The following is a 24,679-nucleotide window of genomic DNA, read 5'->3' as shown; positions in this document are numbered from 1 at the left end:
ATATTTTTTTTTTCAGTTTGTTGCTGATCTTTTGATTCTGTTCATGGTATTCTTTGCTATGTGAAAAATTTTAAACTTTTTATGTAACAAGATTTACTCTGTTTTTTCCTTTATGCCCTTTGGGTTTTCACGTTGTACTATCTTTTTTAAAAAGTATTTATTTATTTATTTTTGGCTGTGTTGGGTCTTCGTTGCTGAGCGCGGGCTTTCTCTAGTTGTGGTGAGTGGGGGCTACTCTTTGTTGCGGTGTGCGGGCTTCTCATTGCGGTGGCTTATCTTGTTGCGGAGCATGGGCTCTAGGGCACACAGACTCAGTAGTTGTGGCTCGCAGGCACTAGAGCACAGGCTTAGTAGTTATGGCACACAGGCTTAATTTCTCTGCAGCATGTGAGATCTTCCTGGACCAGGGCTTGAACCCGTGTCCCCTGCATTGGCAGGTGGATTCTTAACCACTGTGCCACCAGGGAAGTCCCTCATGTTGTACTATCTTTAAGGCAACCAACCAGATCAGAACTCTCTTGTGTGAGTTGCTTTCCTTCAGGAGACCTCAAAATGTTTTCTCACCCAAAGGATCACGTGTGGACTTGGCCCCTATATTCTAACTGTTTAAGCCACTCTTCTGGAAACTCAAAGACTGAACACCCTTTGGACTTTACAACTGCTCTATGATCTGGCATACAGGCCACTCTCCTCTCCTCCTAGGCCCAGGACAGGCATGACTAATCAACCCCAGGGTTCTGGGAAGACATGACTCAGAAGACATGGGAGTTGGCTTCAGACCTGCAGCCCCTTTGCCGGGCCTGCTAAGTTCCCTGCTTTGTGCCTTGCAGCACTGTGAAGAATGGTCTCTGTGGACCTGGAAGGGCTGAAACATCAATGACTCGAGAAGAGAAGGCCAAGGACCTTAAGGCAGGCATGAGTCAAGAACGAGGTATGCTGTGTGAAAGAGAAGGGTGCACTGACTCAGTCATGGCTTTTTATAAAGGGGTCTGGGCCGGGAGAGTCAGGCACAGTTTCTCCCTGCCCCAGCTGCTGGCCTTGGCGGAGGTGCCCGAACCTGGGAGGCCAAGTCTCTATATGTGATGGGGAGCAGAGGCGGCACTGGCAAGTTGTTGACAGCTGGGCCCTGTCGTTCAGAGCAGAGCTCTGCTAGCCGGTGACAATGGGCGAGTCACTTGCTCTTTCGAAGCCTCGTGTGTATTGTTGGTACTGGGGGCGGGGCAGGGGGGCATTGATAATAGCACCTCCTTATTAGGATGGTGAGCCTGTGTGGGTAAAGCACATAAATATATAATATATATAATATTGTACATTACATATTACATATATATTATATATAGTGCAGATGTAACTGTGTGTGTATATATATGTGGCAGATGTAATATGTAATTGTTTATATAGTACAGACGTAATAATATTTAGACTGAGAATATAACTATATAGTACAGATGTAATTATAGACATATAGAGTGTAGACGTAATTATACATACGGTACAGATATAATTATATACGGTGCAGATGTAATAATAATGTAATGCAGATATGTGTGTATATATATATATATCATTTGTAAATAATGTGGAATTCTAGGTAATGATTCAAATACTAAAAAGGCTGACTCACATCAAATGATTAAAATGTTTTTAAAAAGAGTGAAATAATGCCATTTGCAGCTCCATGGATGGCCCTAGAGATGATCATACTAAGAGAAGTCAGAACGAGAAAGACAAATACCATACAATATCACTTGTACGTAGAATTTCAAATATGGCGCAGATGAACCTATCTACAAAACAGAAAGACTCACAGACATAGAGAACAGGCTTGTGGTTGCCAAGGGGAAGGGGGTAGGGAAGGGAAGGATTGGGAGTTTGGGATTAGCAGATGCAAACTATTATATATAGAACAGATAAACAACAAGGTCCTACTGTGTAGCACAGGGAACTGTATTCAATATCCTGTGATAAACCACAATGGAAAAGAATATATATGTGCATAACTGAGTCACTTTGCTGTACAGCAGAAATTAACACGTTGTAATAAATCAACTATACCTCAATAAAATGTTTTAAAATGATTCAAATGTTGAAGGGTGAAATGGATGGACAGCTGCAGTTTACTTTGAAATGTATCAAAAAGTAAGATGGAGGAATGGATGGATCAACAGAGGATTGGCTGGATGGAGATGTGATAAAGCAAATACAGCAAAATGCTAGAAGTTGTAGAATCTGGTGGTGGGTAGAGGTCATTAGCTATACAATCCAATTTTTTGTATGCTTGAAAATTTTCATAATAAACTGTTGAGAGGGTAAGGAAGAAATAAATGAAAGAGGAAGCTTGAGTAGACCAGCACTGACCATGTGACTTCACTCAAGGTGTGGGATTAATTCAGGTTCAAAAAGACAGCACCCCCCCCCCCCCCCGCAACTCCTGAGTTATTAAATGAATAAAAAAAAGTCTGCCACCCAACCCTGGTGACTATTTGCAGTTACTCCTGGGCTGTGGACCATTCACCGAGATGGAGAAGTCCTTATGAGGCTTTCAAAACACGGGCCAGGCCATGAGACCCCCATGACCATCCCTGAATTTTTTCGGGAGTCAGTCAACCGATTTGGGACTTATCCAGCCCTCGCATCAAAGAAGAATGGAAAGTGGGAAGTTCTGAATTACAACCAGTACTACGAGGCTTGTCGGAAAGCTGCAAGAGCCTTACTCAAGGTAAATGAGTCATTCATTCATTCCTTCATTCGTTCATCATGTAGTAAATCATTCCTTTTATGTATACATACATATGGGACAAAATGCACAAGGCACCCCAAGATACAAGGTTAACTGGTGAAAAATTTCCTTCCAATCTTTGTCCCCTCTCTTATGGAGGTAGCCATCATTTTCAGTTCTTTCTATGCTATTCTGTGGAATAAATTATGTGTACATGTTATATAATTCTATAGAAGTACATTTTTACACACATGGTAGCATACTCAAGAGTCTACAACCTGCTTTTTTTTCTGTTAGCACAGTATATGTGTGTTTTAGTTAGCTACTGCTGCATAACAAATTACCCCAAAACTTAGTAACTCAAAATGACAGAGCAGGCTTCCCTGGTGGTGCAGTGGTTGAGAGTCTGCCTGCCGATGCAGGGGACATGGGTTTGTGCCCTGGTCCGGGAAGATCCCACATGCTGTGGAGCGGCTGGGCCCGTGAGCCATGGCCGCTGAGCCTGCGCGTCCGGAGCCTGTGCTCCACAACGGGAGAGGCCACAACAGTGAGAGGCCCGCGTACGGCAAAAAAAAAAAAAAAAATGACAGAGCTTTATTATCTCTTGGTTTCTGTGGGTCAGGAATCCAGGAGTGATTTAGTTGGATGTTGCTGGTTCAGGATCTCTCATGAGGCTGTAGTCAAGCTGTCAGCCTGGGCTGCATCATCTGTACATGGCTTCTGTACATGGCTGGCTCTTGGCAGGAGGCCTCAGTTCCTTGCTCCATGGCCTTCTCTGTAGGGTTGCTTGAGTGTCCTCACAATATGGCAGCCAGCTTCCCCCAAAATGAGTGATCCAAAAGAGAGAATGAACCAGATGGGAACCGTGATATCTTTTATAACCTGATCTCAGCGATGACATACTATCACTTCTTTCACAAGGTTAAGCAGACCTTGATACGATATGGGAAGGGATTATAGTAGAACACAAATACCAGGAGATGAAACTCATCCTGGAGGCTGGTTGCTGCATTCTGAGATCCTTCCATATTGATTTACTTATTTGTTTTTAAATCCATATTCTTTTCAACAACTGCAAATACGTATGTAACAGTATTGACTTAATCAGCCCCCTACGGGTGGGCATTTAAGTTGCTTCCAGCCTTTGCTACGATACGTGGTACCATATTGAACCTTCTTTGTACAGTGAATTCCTACAAAGCCAATGCCCTTTAAGCCCACTCACAATGTATGAGAGAATCTGTTTACCTATGGTATTGTCAACATCATATTATCAAAACTGTTCATCTGGGCCTATTTGATAGGCATGTTAGGCAGAATTCTAAGGTGACTCCACCGAGATTCCCAACCTCTGGTGTACTTGTGCTGTATAATCTTCTCCCTGTGACTGTGGGCTATGATGGGATTTCCCTCCTGAGATGGCCAAGGTGAAGGGATTCCACAGATGTCATTAAGGTCTCTAATCTGTTGACTTTGAGTTCATGAGGAAGGGCAGGTGCTCTGGGTGGGCCTGACTTAATGGGGTGAACCATTAAGAGAGATTCTCCTGCTGTCCTGGGAGCAAACTGCCATGTTTGGAGAGGGCCATGTAGCAGGGGATGGCATACAGACTCTAGGAGTTGAGAGCGGTCCTCAGCTGGCAGGTAGCAAGAGAAGAGGATCTCAATCATTCAACCACAAGGAAATGAATTCTGCAAACAACCTCCAAGTGCGGGGCCCCCAAGCTTCGGGGGAGGTCATGGTCCCCACCGGTCCCTTGACTACAGCTTTGGGGGATCCTAGGCAGAGAACCCAGCCGCGCCACCCCCCAGACTCCTGACCTGTGGAAACTGGGATAATAAATGTGTGCTCTTTTAAGCTGCTACATCTGTGATGATGGGTTACGCAGCCACAGATAATGAACGCAACAGACATCTCGTACTGTAAAAGGGCACCTCCCGATGGTTCTGATTTACAGGAAATCCGATCGCATTCTGACCTAGACCCAAGCTCCTCTCTCCCCTCCTCTGTGTCTTCATCTAGAGACTGTGAGAGGTCGGAATTAGGAACCACCTGCTTGGGCTGGATTTCTTCTTGGCTGCTCTTACCCCCACGCCATAGTGCTGTAGCTAGTTCACCCTTCCTGAAAGATGGTCCTCTTTCCCTCTGCCCTTAGTTCTGGACTTCAAGGACCCCTGCTCTCCTAAATCTCAGGGATCCAATCAGAAAGAAGTCACTTTATCTACACGTTGATGGAGACAGTGTCCACAGTGAAGACAGCCTTCCTGCCACTGAGCACAAACGTTGCATCACGTTCTGAAGCATCAGCAGGCAGATGCCTTCCAAATGCTTAGGTTTTCCCCGGGGACAGAGGGTCACTGCCCAGGTGACTAAAACAGCCAACAAAATTGGAGTTTCCAGGACAAAAGGGGGGCGATCACCAAGCATGATCACTTTCATGTCCAGGTTTCCTGATTCATCCTCAACCACGTTCAGATCAGGGCTATGCCTTCAAAAGTGCAATTTATTACCACTATAGGGTATCACTCTTTGAGTACTGTTATGATTAAAACTAAAAATGAATTCATTAGGATGGCTAATTAAGAAAAAAAAAAACAGACAATAACAAGTGTTGGTGAGGATGTGGAGAAACTGGAGCCCTCAGTCACTGTCAGCGGGAATGTAAAATGGTCCAGCCACCCTGGAAGACAGTCTGGCGGTTCCTCACAAAATTAAACTTAGAATCACCATATATGATCCTGCAATTCCACTTCTGGGTACAGACCCAAAAGAATTGAAAGCAGGGACTCGCACAGATATTTGGACACCCACGTTCACAGCAGCATTGCTCACAACGGCCAAAAGGTGGAAGCGACCCAAGTGCCCATCAATGGATGAATAACCAAATTGTGATCCGTCCATACGATGGAACGTTAACCTTCAAATGGAGTGAGATGCTGACACCTGTCACAACACAGATGAACTAGGGGACGTTAAAAGAAGCCGGACACAAAAGCACAAATATATGATTCCACTTATAAAAGGTCCCTAGAGGAGTCAAATCCATAGGGACAGAAAGTAGATGGTGAAGGCCAGGGGCTGGGGGAGGGGGTGGGGAGTCAGTGTTTCATGGGGACAGAGTTTCCGTTTGGGAAGGTGAGAAAGTTCTGGAGATGATGGTGGGGATGGTTGCACAACAATGTGAATGTGCTTAATGCCACTGAGCTGTGCACTTAAAGTTGGTTAATGGTTAAAAAATAAAATACATAGGGGACTTCCCTGGTGGCACAGTGGTTTAAGACTCCACACTCCCAAGGCAGGGGATCCAGGTTCGATACCTGGTCAGGGAACTAGATCCCACATGCATGCCGCAACTAAGAGTTTGCATGCCACAACTGAGGAGCCAGCGAGCCATAACTAAGGAGCCTGCCTGCCACAACTAAGACCTGGTGCAACCAAATAAAAATAAATAAATATAGAAAAAATACATAAAAATTAGAATAAATAAAGGGGGTATTACAGAGAGGGAGGTAAACCGGCCTCCCAAGAGTCACACAAAAAAAATCACACTCCGGATTTTCATCTCAACACGGGCTGTCCCCCTTGTGACTCCGTGGGCTCTGCTTTCACCTGCCAGTGAGCAGATCCCATCCGGAAGCAAACCACCTCTGTTGCTTCTGTTTTCTTTTTGTCTGTCTGGTTTTGCCTTCCCAGCTGGGCTTGGAGCCTTTCCACTCAGTCGGCATCCTTGGGTTTAACTCCGTCGAGTGGTTCCTTGCGGCTCTTGGCGCCATCTTCGCGAGGTAAGACCTCGGGCCCGGGTCCCTGTGGATGTTGGGTGGTGCTACTCCAAGACTGGCAGCCCCAGGCTGGTTCCCACGGAGATGTGAATGGGGGTTGTAGAAGCCGCCGCAGGCGAGCCGGCGAGATAGACACACACACCCGTCCAACAGGGGACTAGTATCTCAAATACACAAGGGACTTCTACAACTCAGGAATAAAAACACAAAAAGAGGGACTTCCCTGGCAGTCCAGTGGTTAAGGCTCTGCGCTTCCACTGCAGGGGGCACGGGTTCGATCCCTGTTCGGGGAACTAAGATCCCACATGCTGCTCAGTGCGGCCAAAAAAAAAAAAAAAAAAAAAGAAGATTTTTAAATGGGCAAGAGACTTGCACAGAAACATCACTAAGGGAAGTAGCAAATAGGCACTTGGAAAGATCCGTGATGTCATCAGCCCCAGCAGGGAGATACAAAGGGAACCCACAGCAGAATGGTTCAAAGCAAGAACGAAAGGTTGCGAATGAAGGGAACGGGTGGAGGGGTGGGGGGGTCCAAACCCCACCTCTTATTTGCTGTGGGACCCTGAACAAGTGACTTCCCTGCCCTGAGCCTCAGTTTCCTCATCTGTAAAATGGGGGTACTGTGAGGGTTCCAGGTCATAATGACATCCCGGGAGCCCATCCTCTCTCATCATCACTGTCCAGCTGTGGAGGGAGGGAAGCTGGTGCTGAGGCTGCAAACTCAGACCTTCCCTGCAGACCCTCCCCCTCCCCCGCAGACGCTTCCCCTCCCCCCACCTTCCAGGACGTTCGTTCTCGACTTAAGGTGTGTGGGGCACACTCGTGCATGTGTTTTCTTTTCCCAGGGGCTTCTGTGTTGGTATTTATGCCACCAACTCTGCGGAAGCCTGTCAACATATCATTGCTCACGCCAAAGTGAACATCCTGCTGGTGGAAAATGACCTACAGCTGCAGAAAATCCTTTCGGTAAACCCCTCCGCCCCCCCTTGCTGCCTGCCAGTCACTGGGGGAAGGAGGGGGTTGTGTACGTGTGGAGTGGATGTGCGTGGAGTGGATGAGTTTAATTTCCAATGCGTATTCATTTCCTACTCAGCCTCTGTTTTTAAAAATGTGTTTGTGTGTTATTTTATATACCTTTCACTGCTTACCAGTTTTCTTTCAGAAACAGTTATTTTGAACCTTGTCATCCTTGCTATGTTCACCTCTTATAATTGTCCTCCTTTCGGGAATGCTTTTGTCTTTCTTTTCTGTTTCTTTCATAAGTCCGACCACTTCCTGTTTCACTACTTTCTGATGTCTGGCTCTCCCCTCAGGGCTTGTATGTTTGCTTTGTGTTCTTCCTTCCCAGCTGCGTTTACCCCATTACGTCCTAGGTTTTACGTTGGAAGGTTAGGGGGCAATTTTCCTTTGCTTTGCAGTGACTTTTTGCGCACAGTGAAATCTGACCCTCTCTTATTCCTTTTTTTTTTTTTTTTTTACCCCCCCTTGTGTTATCTTTGTAATGTTGCAAGAAACGTTTCCGATGACTTGTGTTTGAATGAGCTGCAGTTGCCTGAACCAGCTTTGGGCAGAAGGATCCTGAGGGGAGGGGAGTCCTTGGGAGGGGTGAGCCTCGATGGCCAGATTCACGGCTCACCCCAAGAGCCACTGCACCGCGTAGCTTGTGGGATCTTAGTTCCCCAACCAGGGATGGAACCCGGGACCCCAGCAGTGGAAGCGCAGAGTTCTAACCACTGGACCACCAAGGAATTCCTGCGACTGTTTCTTTAACACCATATTTCATCTTTCCTGCGTTACTTTTTGCTATTTCTCGAGTGGAGATGTCTCGCCGTGGGTGGCATCCTCTGAACGCCGTGGGCCATGCGTTTCCCCACATTTTAACTTCTCTGAAATCAGGGCACATTTGCCAGCCTCAATGGAATCCAGCCAGACTCGGGGAAACAGGATATTTCGTGCCACCAGGCCTCCTTCGACACCTAATTCCTGAGCTGGTTCAGTGAGGACGGACGTCCACTTTCTGAAATTGCTTTCTGAAGGCATGCTTCTTTGGTCCCTGGTACTCATGTCATGCCCTGTCTGTCCTGTTCGCAGCAGAACACACTGCGGGGTGGGTGACGGGTGGGGCCCTTCTCCTTCTTGCCGTGAATACCGGTTTCCGATTTGGGTTTTTCCAGCGTTAGAAGAGGTCACGTGCCCCATCCTTTCCCCTGCAGCCACCTCATTGCTATGGCTTCTTGTCCTCGTTCTGGTATATTCAACCTCACAGGCATGAATTATTTCCATCTCTTAGTTTCATCAAAGATGCAGTTTGTGGGAGATTTCTTGTTCTGGTTCCTTTGCATGGAAGATTCAAAGCCAGGCTTCTGATACTCTCCTCCCAAACTGGACATTCAGCTCCACTTGGAAATCTTTGATTCTGGGGGACGGTCACGGCTCATAACCCTCCAGTGCTTCCCTTCTTCCTTTAGAATAAACTGCAAACTCCTGCTCTCACCTCCAAGGCATGGCCTACCTGGCCCTTCCACCGCTTCCTGCATCCTCCCCCGGCCTTCTCCCTTCCATCCCCATTCCAGCCAGCCTGGACTTTTTATATCCCTCCAACATCCCGGCTACTACCTGCTTCAGGCTTTTTGGATGTCTGTTTCTTCTCTCTCTGGAAAACTCTTGTCCAGCTGTTACAAGCACTTCTGGCATCTTTTCCCTCCAGGTCGTGCCAGAGGCTTGGTTGTAAGGAGCGTTCTGGATGTTGGAAGTGACTTCTTCACTGGATTGGCTAGAAATGTCACACAGGCACACTCCTTCCTTTGCACAAACAGGGGGGCAAGAATCCCACAGGCCTGGGTACCTGAACCTTACAGGTCTAGGTTTAGGAAGAGCGTTCTGAACCCCCGCCAGTTCCAGCCACCTTCATGGAGGATCTCTGTAGCCCTGCTCCAACCAGAAGGTTAGCTGGATCTTGGCCGTGGAGCATAAGGTGCCAGGAGACAAAGGGCCGGGAGGGCCTCCTTCGACTCACCAACCCAAACCACAGCTCTGTACAGCAGAATTCAGGAGGCTGTTGCCCTCAACTCTCTGTGATGGTTGCAGTCTACTGATACCGACCTGTCAGTCAAGACAAAGAGCAAAAGTTTTACTGCATGGGCAGGGGGAGGGAAAGAGGCTGAGGTCCCTGAGGGAGAGAGCTTAGAATGCGCTCTTCCAGGGCCCCGTTACCATGAGGTCCGTACACAACTTTCTTTCAGATTCCAAAGACCAAGATGGAGACCCTAAAAGCAATCGTTCAGTACAGGCTGCCAGTGAAGGAGAGCAAATGTAACAACCTGTACTCTGTAAGTGTGAGAGGGGGCACTGAGCAAAGGGGAGGGCACAGCCTTGAAAGGGAAGGAGGGCACTCCCGAAGTAAGTGGGTAGCGAGCAAGGGAGAGGGTGAGGCCAAACCAGGGAAGTGGGCGGTGAGAAAGGGAGAGGGCGGGGCCTCACCAGGAAAGTGGGCGGGAACTCTCAAAGGAAGTGGGTGGTGAGGAAAGGGGAGGGCGGGGCCAAACCAGGGAAGTGGGCGGGGACTCTCAAAGGAAGTGGGTGGTGAGCGAGGGAGAGGAAGGGGCCTCACAAGGGAAGGGGGTGAGGCTTTTGAGATAATTTTTTTCTGGCATGAAGGTTCTGATTTACCAGAAGGTGTCTGTTCTGGTTATTTATTGCTGTGTAACAAATCGCCCCCAAAATTGGTGGCATAAGACAATACCAATCATTTTATCATTAGTTGCTTTTCAGACCATTAGGGTAACTGAAAAAATACTGCATCACTGAAAATTAGATGTGCTGGAACTCACAACATTAAGTTTAAATATTTAATTTGTATTCAAACCAGAACTTATTATAAATTTACTTTCCTGGTTTTCATAGATGCAAAGTCATCAACATTTTTATTAAAACAATTAGCCAGTTTTAATATATACAAATAGGGATATAGGGGTGCACATATCTGCAATGGCTCGGACCAACAGCACTGCTGGAGCCTTTTTTAAACTTTTGATGTTTCATTCATAATGAATTTGCTCTGCTTTGATAGTGACTTTTAAATTATTGCATTAAAGTACTATTTATCTTGATTACAAGCTTTTTTTTTTTTTCCGCATCCGCTAAAATTTTGCACTCAAGGAGAAGCCCCTGGTCCTCACTCTGGTCCCAACCCTACAGCTGGGGCTCCTCCAGCACATTTCCCTGTCTCTCTGTGGTGTCTCCATATGCTGTCTCCGGCATGATGACTTCAGGACCTCTGGACTTATTGGTGGTTCAGATCTCCAGAGAGAATGTTTTGAGGGAGAGAAATATCCAGGTGGAAGCTGTCCTGCCTTTAACGACCTATTCTTGGAAGTAACACACTGCCCAGCAAGGCCAAGCTGCATGAGGGCCCAGACTTCAGCTCTTACTGGGGGAGGGGCGGGGCCCCTGAAGAGTGGGTGACACCGTAAATGCTGTCGCAGTCATTTTTTTGCAAATTCACTCTGCCTCAGGGTCTTCTAGAATCAGAAAATGCTTGGGTGCAAGCAACAGAAACCCACTTAAGCCAAAGGAGGGGGTTTGGGTTTTGCTTTTTTTTGTTTGTTTGGTTTTTAAATTTATTTATTTATTGATTTATTTTTGGCTGTGTTGGGTCTTCGTTTCTGTGCGAGGGCTTTCTCCAGTTGCGGCGAGCGGGGGCCACTCTTCATCGTGGTGTGCGGGCCTCTCACTGTCACGGCCTCTCTTGTTGCGGAGCACAGGCTCCGGACGGGCAGGCTCAGCGGCCATGGCTCACGGGCCCAGTTGCTCCGCGGCATGTGGGATCCTCCCAGACCAGGGCTCGAACCCGTGTCCCCTGCATTGGCAGGCAGATTCTCAACCACTACGCCACCAGGGAAGTCCTGGGTTTTGTTTTTAAGGATACAATGAGTTAACTCACAGAAGTCAGGGCAGGAGGTCTGTGAGGGGCCAGGATGAGCCACTGTTAGGCCAGCAAACCCATGTCCCAAATCAGAAGTCCTAAAATGTCATGGAGTTTATTTGGTTTGCCCTCCACGCAAGCGGGAGGAAAGATGTCAATGATCCTTTCTGGCCAAAACACTCACCAGCTCGTGCACCTTTCAGAAAACATTTAAATGTTAAGACCAGGACAATGCCTAATTAAGTAAGACAACCGATCAGAATTACAGACCTTTCAGAGGTTAAAAATGACCAACACAGAAACAATATCTGAAGCCTGGATAAGTTAAATCAACTCATTTGTTAGAAATAGTATTTACAGCAGGGTTTCTCAGCCTTGTTGGACATTTGGGGTGGATAATTCTTCATCGTGGGGGCCATCCTGTGCATTGTAAGATGTTGAGCGACATCCCTGGCCTCCACCTACTAGATGCCAATAGCACCCTCCCAGTTGAAACAATCAAAACTATCCTCAGACACTGCCTAAGTCCCCTCGGGGGCAAAATCACCCCTGGTTAAGGACAATGATTTATAGGGAAGAGTTCTGTGACACAGATTAGTATCTACTTCTCTGCAAGGGTGAGTAGGACCTACCGTTTTTAGGTTCAGTTTAGGAAGACAGTCATTACAACTGAGAGAAAAAGAAAGCGCCTGGGAAATCAGAAGGTGAAATTCGGGGGCAGGGGGATGGCAGAATAAGACAATTAACTGGGTAGGTTACGATGCCTGGGATGGGACTCGGGACCAATTCCAGATTGCCAAGAGAGAGGACTGGATTGGACAGGACTGGGTCTGGGGTCTACCTAATCCAATCACTTGTGGCCATGGGAGAATGAGGTCTTCACCAGCAATTAGGGGAGCATCCTTTGCGGGGGAGGGCTTGAGGCATCTCTCAGAGAAAGGACAGGGTCCTGCAAAAGGCTTCTGTGTGCTGCTCCTCTCACCATCACCCTACCCTGTTAGAGATGGTCTGGGTAAAGGTTCTTCCCTTGCAGATGGGGCCAGCATTGCCCTGGCAGGCTACAGGCAATACTGGCCATTTCTGGAGGACCTGGAGTGCCCTCTGTCTTGCAGACAGGACATTACCCTCAACCAGGGCCTCACTAGGGGCTCAGAGGTAGAATTGTTGCAGGTCCCAGGTGAAATTTGGTTCACACAGCCCAACAGTTCCTTCTGAGGCACCAAATTCTAAGCTAATTAAGAGCACAGGCTCTGGAGTCAGACAGTCTTGGGTTAGAATGATAGCTCCTCTGTCTACCTGCTGTGTGACCCTGGGCAGGTAACTTACCACCTCTGAGCCTCAGCTCCTTCATCTGCCATAGGGAGATGATGTATCTCTTATCAGTAAGGATGTCTTTGGTTGCAAGTGACAAAAGCCTAACACCAAATGGCTTAAGCATAAAAGACCATTTATTGGCTCATAGCCACAACCTAGGGTGTGGATTTCAGGCACGGCTGGAACCAGGGGCTCAAATAATGTGACTGAGACTCCATGTTGCTCTCTTCATATCTTGGCTCCATGCCAGCCTTGATTCCCCCTAGTCCTGAGATGGTCCAGCAGCTCCTATGGCTACATCTTATTCACGTCCAGATGACGCATTCATGTCCCAGCACTTCCAGCAAAAGCCCCGACCTTCACTGTGATCGGACCAGACCCAGTCTAACCACTGGGGCCCAGGCAGATGGGACCTTCTAGCTTAAACCAATCACAGTGGCCCTCAGCCACATCAATCTGGTAACTAATAAGTTTGAGGTGCTGAGTGGCATCTGGGAAGGCACAGCACAAATAATATTGAACTCTGCTGTTCTGAGCATTGTACATATATTAACCCATTTACTGCTTAAAACAACCCAAGCAGTTGGGTCTTGATGTCATTCCCATTTTACCTATGAGGAAACCGAGGCACCGGTGCTTGAGTAGCCTGCCTGGGAAGTGGAGGAGAAGAAGCAAACGTCTTAGGGCTTTTGTAAGAGGTGCCTTTCCTCCTGCTGGGAATCATGCTTCGGGAGAAGCTGGTGGGGCAAGATCTGACTGGGGAAGGGAACTCCTAGGTGCTGAGGACCCCACTCACACACCCCGAGTCCCCACCCTCCATTTCTTTTGTTTGTTTGTTTTTTGGAGTATTGCTTTACAATGTTGTGTTAGTTTCTGCTGTACAGTGAAATGTATCAGCTCTACGCATACATAGATCCCCTCTTCTCTGGATTTCCTCCCCATTTAGGTCACCACAGAGCACTGAGTAGAGTTCCCTGTGCTATACAGCAGGTTCTCATTGCTTATCTGTTTTATACATAGTAGTGTACATACGTCAATCCCAATCTTCCAGTTCATCCCACCCTCCCATTTCCCCCCCTTGGCGTCCATACGTTTGTTCTCTACACTGTCTCTGTTTTGGCTTTGCAAATAAGTTCATCTGCACCATTTTTCAAGATTTCACACATATGTGTTAATATATGATATTTGTTTTTCTCTGACTTATTTCACTCTGTGTGACAGTCTCTAGGGCCATTCACAACTCTACAAATGACCCAATTTCGTTCCTTTTTATGGCTGAGTAATATTCCATTGTATATATGTACCACAACTTCTTTATCTATTCCTCTGTTCGTGGACATTTAGGTTGCTTCCATGTCCTGGCTAGTGTAAATAGTGCTGCAATGAACACTGGAGTGTGTGTGTCTTTTTGAACTATGGTTTTCTCAGGGTGTATGCCTAGTATTGGGATTGCTGGGTCGTATGATAGTTCTACTTTTAGTTTTTTAAAGAACCTCCATACTGTTCTCCATAGTGACTCTATCAATTTACATTCCCACCAACAGTGCAAGAGGGTTCCCTTTTCTCCACACCCTCTCCAGCATTTACTGTTTGTAGACTTTTTAATGATGGCCATTCTGACAGGTGTGAGGTGATACCTCATTGTAGTTTTGATTTGCATTTCTCCAATGATTAGTGAAGTTGAGCATCTTTTCACGTGCCTCTTGGCCATCTTTTGTGTCTTCTTTGGAGAAATGTCTATTTAGGTCTTTGCTTGTCTTTTCTCTCCGCAGTGGGATGATTTCATGGAGCTTGGCAACAGCATCCCCGAGTCCCAGCTGGACCAGATCATCAAGAGCCAGAAGGCCAATCAGTGTGCTGTGATCATCTACACTTCTGGGACCGTAGGCTATCCCAAGGGGGTGATGCTTAGCCATGACAACGTAAGTGCTGTCTCTGCTGACACGGACGAAATTTGCAGCATCCAGGGTCCCGTCACTCCGGGGCAGTGGTCTTCAGGCTAGTTTTGTTCTTGACCCACAGGGGCACAGTGGCGTTTAGGGGCCCAGCACATGGGGGGATCCTTGATCTGTGGGTCATAGAGAGTTATGCAAATGCTTCCAAGGCTGGGGGCAGCATAGTGCGGGGGTTGAGATCAGGGACTCTGGGGCAGACCTGGCTCTGTGATCTTGGGCAGGGCATCTGACACCTCCAAGCCTCAGTTTCCTCATCTGTAAAATGGGTGCAATGGAACAGTCCCTGCCTCATGGGTTGTTTGAGCTCAGAACCGTGTTTGATAAAATAAATACATGAAAGGGCAGTATACACATTGTGTTTCAGAGGTAAAGCAGAAGCTGTTTTAGTTACTTGAGGAAGGCCGTGTGCTTGGGGAAAACTTACTCATGTGTGGGTGGAGTCCAAATCTGATGGTTATTTAGGTCACTGTTAGGAAAGAATAAGGAGAATACATGCTAAAAGATCCTGTTTATGGGGGACATCCCTGGCAGGCCAGTGGTTAGGACTCCATGCTTCCACTGCTGAGGGCCCGGGTTCAATCCCTAGAAAACGCAAACTTATCTACAGGGACCGAAAGCAGATCAGTGGCTGCCTGGGGAGGGCAAGAGAGAGGCATTACAAAGGCGATGGAAATGTCCACCATCTCGATGGTGGTGATGGCTGGCTTCACGGGTGCAGACATAGTCCGTATGTGCCAAATTGTACACTTCAAATGCGGTTCCCTGTATGTCAATTACAGCTCGATAAAGTTGTTGGGTTTTTTTTCCCATAAATTTATTTATTTATTTTTGACTGTGTTGGGTCTTTGTTGCTGCATGCAGGCTTTCTTTAGCTGCATCGAGCGGGGGCTACTCTTCATTGTGGTGCGTGGGCTTCTCATTGCGGTGGCTTCTCTTGTTGCGTAGCAAGGGTTCTAGGCACGCAGGCTTCAGTAGTTGTGGCATGCGGGCTCAGTAGCTGTGGCTCTCGGGCTCTAGAGCGCAGGCTCATTAGTCGTGGCACACTGGCTTAGTTGCTCTGCGGCATGTGGGATCTTCCCGGACCAGGGCTCAAACCCGTGTCCCCTGCATTGGCAGGCGGATTCTTAACCACTGCGCCACCAGGGAAGCCCTGGTGTTTTTTTAAACAAGAAAGACAGTGATTCATTTCTGTTGCACACTTACTATGGGGCCAGAGGCCATCCCGAGAATTTTACACTTTGTAAATCCTCACAGCGATTCTATGATTCTATCTGTTCTATCAGGTGGACGCTGTTTCTACAGATGAGAAAACTGAAACCCAGAGAGATTAAGCTGCTGGGCCCAGGTCACACAGCAAGCAGCATGGCAGGGCCAGGAGCTGAAACCCAGGCAGGCAGGCGCCACAATCCACATTTTCAACTACACTGTAGGTCTATGGGGCTAAGGTGTAAAAATGTCCACAGATGCAATCGTTACAAATATGTTAAAGCTGGTTGAAGAACAGTACACAGAGCACAACGCAATTTTGTTAAAAGCTGAAAAATGGCGGCGAGTAAGTTTGTAAGTTTTAAAAGCAGGAAAGTGTCTGGCAGGACATGCACCCAACACGCTCCGCTCTGTGAGTCAGAAAGACTGCTAGTTGTTTTTGTTGTTTTTTTTTTGCGATACGCGGGCCTCTCACTGTTGCAGCCTCTCCCACTGCGGAGCACAGGCTCTGGACGCGCAGGCTCAGCGGCCATGGCTCAGAGGCCCAGCCGCTCCGCGGCATGTGGGATCCTCCCGGACCGGGGCACGAACCCGTGTCCCCTGCATCGGCAGGCGGACTCTCAACCACTGCGCCCCCAGGGAAGCCCCAAGACTGCTAGTTTTCAAATGAAGCGCTTCTACTTTATAAGGGCTTTCCCCACCCGCCCAGCTTAACAGCTGGCAGCACACACCGGCCTTTGTACTGGCTGTTCCCTCTACAAGGAATACTATTTCCCAGAGACCCACATGACTTGCTCCTTCACCTCCTCCGGGTCCCTGCTCAAATGTTGCCGCCTCTGTGAAGCCCTCCCTGACTTCCACGTTTAAAATAGCAAAGAAAAATAAACCATCCCATTAGCCCCCAAGCCCCATTTGGCTACTGTTTTGTCTTGCACTGCCATATTATACAGTCACGTGTTTATCATGAACAACACTCCTTGAGGGCAGGGGCTATCTGTCTGGTTCACTGCTGTGTCTCCAGTGCTTGGTGTACAGGAGGATTCAATCCATTTTGTGGACTGAATGAATGGAGTCTGATGAGGCGCCCACCCAACCCTGGCCAGCGTCCACGCTCCCAGTGGCTTCATGTCTAGTGAGATCATGTCCTCACAGAGGGCAGACAAAAGCCGAGCCCCTGGAGCAAGTCTGCCTGGATCTGCATCCTGGCTCCCCCACTTGCTAACTATGTGACCTGAGAAGATTTCCTTAACTTCTCTGGGCTTCGGTTTGCCCATCTGTAAAATGGAGACAAGAATGGTTGCTACCTCTCAGAGTTGCTATGAAGGTTAAATTATTTCCTATACTGTGTCAGTTAGCTACTGCCGTGTAACAAACCGTTCTAGAACTTAGCAACTTAAAACACCAAGAGTGTGTTATTTCTGGGTCTGGAATTTGGGAAGGGCTTGGCAAAGTGTCTTTTCTGCCCTACAGAGTGTCAGCTGGGGTCACTCAGCTGTATTCAGCTGGTGCCCAGGCTGGGCTGGCAGGTCCAAGCAGGGCTTCACTCACGTGTTTCATGGGGCTTGCACTTCCTCAAAGCATGGGGGCATCGAGGCCGTCGAACTTCTCAACGTGGCGCTGGCTCCTCCGAGGGCAAGCATGCCCTGATACAAAGGCAGAAGCTGCAGTCTATTAGGACTCAATGTCAGAAGTTTACACGGTGCTCCACTCTGTGGGTCAAAACCAGTCACTAGACCAGCCCTGTGAAGGGAAAGGAAAACAGACTTCAGCTCTGAATGGCAGGGGTGGCAGAGAATTTGCAGCTGTCTTTAACCTACCACACAGACATAAAATGCTCAGAGCAAAGCCTTGCACATTGGGATTAAAAAATAATCCCTGTCGACTATTATTTTTTAAATCATCATCATCTTTACAGCAGGAAGTCAAAGCTAGTCCCATGTTCTCAACATATGTCAACAGCTCAAAGCTTCTCCCGTTTATAGGGTACTATGCCATGCTGAGGTAAACGCACTAAGCCCTAACAGAAACCCCACAAGGTAAGATGTGTCATTAACCCCTTTCAGAGATTGGGAAACTGAGGCTCAGAGAGGGGAAATGACTTGCATAAGGTCAGAGAGCGTAGAAAGGTCTGAGCCAGGATCTGAACCCAGGAGTGTCTAAACCACTGTAAATCACGGTCTACACACACCTAGCCCCTTTTCTCAACAAATGGGCACTGGGTTCCTTGGGTCACTGTGGGTGACAGTGCTTATGGGTACAGACGGAAAATCCCTCCATCCTGAGGCCCAGAGAAAGAAGAGGGACAAATCTTGAGGGCTTACTACAGGGCGAGTGCTTTGCATATTTCATTACACTTAAATGTAACTTTTCTTTCTTCATTCATTCATTCATTCAACAAAAATTTACTGGGCACCTACTATGTGCCGGGAAAACCCCTTTGAGCAAAACAGACCCAATGGTGGCGCTCGGGAAGACAGCCAGGGAATGAACAAATGAAACCCCTCAGACTGTGGCAAGTAGTACGTAGCGGATTAGAAAGATGCTGGAAACTTCAGTTCGGGTGATGTGAGACTGCTTCCGTAAGGAAGCGACATTTAACCAGAATATAACATCTTGAGGAGTCAGTTGTGGAGACAGCTAGAGGATGCCCATCCCAGGCAGCGGGAACAGCCCATGCAAAGGCCCTGAGGCGGGACGTTGCCTGATGTGTTGGAGGAACAGTGCAGAGGCCCGTGTGGCTGCATTAACGAGACGACTGTTTGCCAGAGACTTATGGCACCAGTAAAAAATATAGATTGCAAAATCATAGGTACGCTAAAACTTTCCATCAACGTATGCACCGGAGAAAGAAAAACATTAACATACTAATTGTTGGGGTATTAATGCCACGGGATTATGGGTGGCCTTTTCGTTTGTTGGACGGTGTTGGTTTTATAGTTTTATGTTGGGCACGAGGAACCTCTGTGCCCCTTTTACAGATGAGCAAATATAGGCTGCAAAGGATTTTTAAGCAAATAGTCCAGGGTCACACAGCTAGTAAATGGTGGAGTCAGGATTTGATTCTGGGACACTTACTGAATCCTTCAGATTTCTGACTATCCCCGATAGACATTCGGACTCTAGGGTCTGTTGCTGGATCCTAGGGCGTCTGGTAATCCCCCAAAGCTTCCCATCGAATTTTACTGCTCCTTCCATCCTCAGGCAAGTCAGTGAACCTCTCTGTGCTTCTGGTTCCCCATCTGTAAGATGGAAGAATCGCAGTTATCAACCCCAGTGTGTGCAGATGAGGACTAAGGGACTCAATGTTTGTAAAGTACAAGAGCGGTGCCTAAGCAGATGCTTTGTGTTTGTTAAATAATTGTATTTAAATGGCCCTCGGGCAAGGATGAGGCGCGCTGAAGGGTATTGGATTGTAAGCTCGACGTGTGTTCTAGATCACGTGGACGGCGGGGTCGGTGGCGAGGGACTTCCATCTGGCTTACGCTCCTGAGAAGCAGGAGGTGGTGGTCAGCTACCTTCCTCTCAGCCACATCGCAGCTCAGATGATGGATGTCTGGATACCCATGAAGGTCGGGGCTTTCATCTACTTTGCTCAACCAGATGCACTCAAGGTATTAAGGCTAAGGGCAGCCCGGAGGTGTGGATGGTTCCTTCAAGTCCCAGATCTGGGGCTTCCTTCTCCATCCTCATCTAACGCTCCCAGGTAGCAGCGTTTGAAACAGTCAGCCGCCTTCTTTTAGTTTTTATCTTTATCCAAGTCGTGGTATCCATGGCTGTGCAGACTGTACACTGAACAACCTAAGGCTAAGATGGGAATGGTACTGAAAGCAGAACGTGTGTGTACATGTGTAGTTTTTTTCAAGTCAGTATTCCCAACTCCAAAAAGCTCCCCAAACCAAACGTTTTTGGCAGTAAAATCTGACCTAAACTGATGGGAAGCTATCTGGAGTCTTCATTTTTATCCCCCTTATTGGGAATATGTGTATCTGCAGAAATATTAACGTGAAGGATTTCAGCTGGCTTGCCAAGACACCGCCGTGGGATTCATATTACAAATGAGATTAGCACCATATTACCTTTCTGAAGGCCGGAGAATCCTCAATTCCAGAACACATCTGGCCCCAAGGGTTTGAGATAAGGGATGTTGGACCGCTTTTGAAAAGCAGCAATGTCCTAACCACCCTCCAGCGGCAAACTCTCCAGAATTTTCAAGAGATTTCTTCTGGCATTCACCTCCAGTTTTTAAAAAAATATGTAATAATTTTCTTGATTCATGCACTTTTAAATATTATCTCTTACTTTTCCATTGCAGTAGGCAAGGATTTAATCCTCTTACACCCCCATCTTCACTTGCTTCCCCTTTGCCCACCCTCTCAATGAAAAGATTTCTTAGTTAACGGAGCCATGCAGTTTACTACGTGATTACACTGCCTGTCTGGTACAACCTTTTGTTTTCCCCAGAGTTAATAGTTGCCTTTCTTTTCCAATTTGGTGGAAGTTTTCTGTATACCTGTCCGGTTGCTCCATCTCAGCTGTCACATGCTTATCAGGATTTTCCAAATGTTCTGATACCTACTGCATTATTTTCTCCTCCATCCTTCTGCCCTGAGTAGGACTGTTTGTTGTTTTAAGTTGTCCTAGATTGGGCCCCCTAGAAGCAGAACCTGAGATGGGATGGAGGTTTTTGTAATTAATTGAGTAGGATCTCTCAGGTGAAAACTGTAAGGGAGGGAGTGAGGGGAGCAAGATACGGCAAGGGGAGAAGAGAGGATGTAAGTTCAGCTGGCGTGCGAGTGGAATTGCCCTTACGCAAACCAATCCCATGGGAACCTCTGAAGCATGAATGGCACCACAGTGGTACTGTTTTGAGGCAAGGGGTCTGGGCTTTTGTACCCCCATCTCGGAGAGTCATTGGCGATAGGCTTACGCACTCATGTGGGTGCGTAACTTCCCAGGCATTTCTGAATAAGGGCAGTTCTCTGAAAAAGAGGGAAGCTGTGGACCATTAGAGGTCTGAAGAGGACATCAACAGTAGCTTCTACAAGCTGTCATGCAGGGATATCCCTTCCTCCCACTCCTGTGCTGAATCCTCTGTTTTCTAAGGTCTTTGTGTTCTTTTTTGGGGGGTTACCTCTTCATTTAGCTGGAGTTCATCTTTGGGAGGTTTTTCATGTTAAGTAAGTGAAAGTATTCTTGTATGTCCTGACCTTGTAGACTTAACAGAGCCAGAAAAGAACTCTGCACTTTCCTCAGCTACATCCTCTGTATTTGCTTACTATCCTTGCTGGAACAAAGACCACAAAACTTAGTGGCTTAAAACAACATAAATATATCATGCCACAGTTCTGGAGGTCAGAAGTCTAAAATGGGTCTCAATCGGATAAAACCAAGACATGAGCAGGACTGTGTTCTTTCTGGAAGCTCTTGGGGAGAACTGGTTTCCTTGCCTTTTTTAGATTCTAGAGGCTGCCTGTGTTCCTTGGCTTGTGGCCTCTTCCTCCATTTTCAAAGCCAGGAGCACACAGCATCTTCAAATCTCTCTCTCTCTCTCTTACACACACACACACACACACACACACACACACACACACACACACCCCTACATCTGTTCCCACTGTCACACCTCTCTGATCCTCCTGCCTCCCTCTTATAAGGACCCCTTATGTCATCCAGTGATGACACTGGACCCACCTGGAAAATCCAGGATAATCTCCCCTAGGCTAAGTCTTAGGGCCTTTGTAATTCCTTCCACGGGGTTCATTCTCCTGTCCTTCACATGGCTGGCTCCTCCATGTCATTTAGTTCCCTGCTTAAGTATCTCCTTGACCCCTTTCGGTCACTCTCACATCCCCCATGCTCAGTATCTGAGACACATTAGACACTCCGTAAATGAATACTTTGTTTTCCGGCTGAAAACATAATGTATACACACTCGCCTACAGGGCCTGAGAAGTTCCCAGTCTCCAATATCCTTATCAACCCCTAGTACTGTCAAAAAAATTTTAAATTGTCAACCAGGAAACGAAGCTGTCTTAACAGTTTCTTTTTTTTTTTTTTTTTGGCTGCACCGCGCGGCACGTGGGATCTTAGTTCCCCCGCCAGGGATTGAACCCGCGCCCCCTGCAGCGGAAGCGCGGAGTTTTAACCACTGGACCCTGGCTTTACATCATAAGTAACTGACAGAATGTTTTCAAAGTGGCTGTGTCATTTTACATTCCCAACCAGAAGTGTACGAGAGGTCCAATTTCTCCACATCCTCACCAACACTTGTTTTTGTTTTTATTAGTATTGCCATCCTAGTAGATGCGAAGTGGTATCTCCCATATTAATTTGCATTTCTCGAATGATTAATGGCGGTGAGCAACTTTTCCCGACTTACTGGCCGTGTGTATATCTTCTTTGGAAAAATGTCTGATCAAATTTTTAACCATTAAAAAATCTGGTTGTGTATCTTCTTATTGTTGAATGTTAAGGGTTCTTTATACAAATCCTTTATCAAATATATGATTTGCAAATACTTTCTCCCAGTTCCGTGGCTTGTCTTCTCATTTTCTTACTAGTGTCTTTTGAAGAGCAAAACGTGTTTACCTCTAATGAGTGTTGACTCTCCAATTTACTGATTTTTTTCTTCCATGCTTCTGGTGTCATTTGTAAGAAATCACTGCCTACTCCAAGGTCACAGAGATTTTCTTCTATGTGTCCTTCTGGAGGGCTTTTAGATTTAGCTCTTACTTTTAGGTCTGTGATCCATTTTGAGGTAATTTTTGCGTTTGGCAAGAAGGCTCTAAGTTAGCTAAGCCCTCGTTTGTTTGTTTGTATACAGATATCCTTTCCTGCATTAAATTGCCTTGGCACTTTTATTGAATGTCAATTGACCATAAATGTGAAGATTCATCTCCAGGTTTTCAGTTTTGATCCACTGAACTTTATGTCTATCCTTACACCAAAACTACACTGACTTTATTTTTCTGGCTTTATGGTAGTATGACCACCTTGTCCCTGTTTACCTGGGACTTACCCGATTTCATAAGTGAAAATCCTACATTCCAGGAACGCCTCCGGTTCTGGGCAAATCAGGACAGTTGATCACCCTACTTTGTAGTAAGTTTCAAAATCAGGTAACAAGCCCTCTGACTTTGTTCTTCTTTTTCAAAATTGCTTTGGTTATTCCAGATCCTCTGCATTTCCATATAAATCTTAAGATCAGCTTGTCAATTTGTATGAAATAGCTTGCCTATTTTTTTTTATTTTTTGCGGTACGCGGGCCTCTCACTGTCGTGGCCTCTCCCGTTGCGGAGCACAGGCTCCGGACGCGCAGGCCCAGCGGCCATGGCTCACGGGCCCAGCCGCTCTGCGGCATGTGGGATCTTCCGGGACCAGGGCGCGAACCCGTGTCCCCTGCATCGGCAGGCGGACTCTCAACCACTGCGCCACCAGGGAAGCCCAGCTTGCCTATTTTTGATAGGGATTACATTGAACCTATAGATCAATTTGGGGGAGAATCTTGCATAATACTCCACTGCATTCTTGGACCACAGTTTCTTTAGCCAATCCCCCATCATTGGCCATGAAGTCTGTTTCCATCCTGTTACAAAATGATGCACAAAGAATATCTCACACGTGCTTCTCTGTGTACCTGATCTTGCATTCAGCTGAATTCTGTCACCCACAGAAGTGAAGTTGCCAAGTTGCATTTAAAACGTTAATAGTACTCTCACGCTGCCTTCCAAAAATATTTTACCGGCCTGTGCTCTCTACCAAATCCCCAGAGAGAGCATGATAATCGGATTGGCCACTGGCCAGCCAATGGATTGGCTCCCTTGGGTCAGGAGCTCACCCTGGTCCAATAAGCCAAGAGAAGGTTCTCCTGGGCTGAGCTGAGCGGCTGAGGAGAGATGGACATCTGGGTTGCAGGTGTGGCTAACCCAGCTCTGCGCCCTGCAGGGCACTTTGGTCAACACTCTGCAGGAGGTAAAGCCTACCGCCTTCCTGGGGGTGCCCCGAATTTGGGAAAAGATGCATGAGAAGATAAAGGAAACTGTTGGCAAATCTTCAAGCTTGAGGAGAAAGGTGTTCTCATGGGCAAGAAATATAGGCTTCAAGGTCAACTCAAAAAGGATGCAAGGGTAAGTGGCGGGGCCAGCGGGGCCAGGCATACAGGGCAGTGGGTGAGGGGGCTCAGCCTTCTCCAGCTGGGTCCCATCAGCCCCCTTGTGGCCCCATGGCTATAGAGCTCTCCTTGGCATTCATGTTCATAGGGGACATGACACTCCCATGAGCTACCGCATGGCAAAGGCCCTCGTGTTCACCAAAATCAAGAATTCCCTTGGCCTGGATCGCTGCTGCATTTTTATCAGCGGGGCCGCACCCCTCAACCAAGAGACTGCTGAGTTCTTTCTAAGTCTGGACGTACCTATAGGTGAGGCGTACGGTATGAGTGAAAGCTCAGGACCCCATTCCGCGTCCAGCCCAGAGAACTACCGGATTCTAAGGTACTGGCCTCCTGGGCAGCCTCTGGGTCCTCTGGGGTCAAAGGGATGAAGATGGGAGGGTCGACAGGCCTCTGGGCTAAGATGAATCCTGACTTGGTGTCTCCAGAATGACCCCTGTTCTCCAGCCTCCAAGCCTCAAATTTTCGTGACCGTGGGAAGCCCCAGTTTGAACGAGAGCCCATGGACAAAGGGGAAGGGCTCTCAGACATGCTATGGACTCTCCCTATTTGCCATTTGCTAGCTCTGCCTCCAGACGGCCCACCCCGGGCTCACCCACCCGAGGTTCACCT

General features: G+C 47.4%; 1 protein-coding gene across 4 annotated transcripts in view; it reads left to right on the top strand.

The window, feature by feature from the left end:
- Window positions 1-24,679, top strand: part of ACSBG2 (acyl-CoA synthetase bubblegum family member 2) — a 69,104-nt gene that overhangs the window by 35,917 nt on the left and 8,508 nt on the right. For 3 of the 4 annotated variants that reach the window (XM_033854572.2, XM_073803357.1, XM_073803358.1), the window contains exons 2-10: window positions 831-931; window positions 2,490-2,719; window positions 6,413-6,501; window positions 7,344-7,464; window positions 9,741-9,827; window positions 14,509-14,658; window positions 19,332-19,508; window positions 23,842-24,023; window positions 24,156-24,389. In XM_033854572.2, the coding sequence (XP_033710463.1) occupies window positions 831-931; window positions 2,490-2,719; window positions 6,413-6,501; window positions 7,344-7,464; window positions 9,741-9,827; window positions 14,509-14,658; window positions 19,332-19,508; window positions 23,842-24,023; window positions 24,156-24,389 (1,371 nt within the window). The remainder of the gene's footprint in view (window positions 1-830; window positions 932-2,489; window positions 2,720-6,412; window positions 6,502-7,343; window positions 7,465-9,740; window positions 9,828-14,508; window positions 14,659-19,331; window positions 19,509-23,841; window positions 24,024-24,155; window positions 24,390-24,679) is intronic. The other variant, XM_073803359.1, reaches the window with a different exon arrangement.

Source organism: Tursiops truncatus, chromosome 3, assembly GCF_011762595.2.
Source record: "Tursiops truncatus isolate mTurTru1 chromosome 3, mTurTru1.mat.Y, whole genome shotgun sequence".
NCBI lineage: Eukaryota > Metazoa > Chordata > Mammalia > Artiodactyla > Delphinidae > Tursiops > Tursiops truncatus.
Note: the sequence above shows the minus strand (reverse complement) of the source record. Positions and strands in the feature narration are given on the sequence as shown.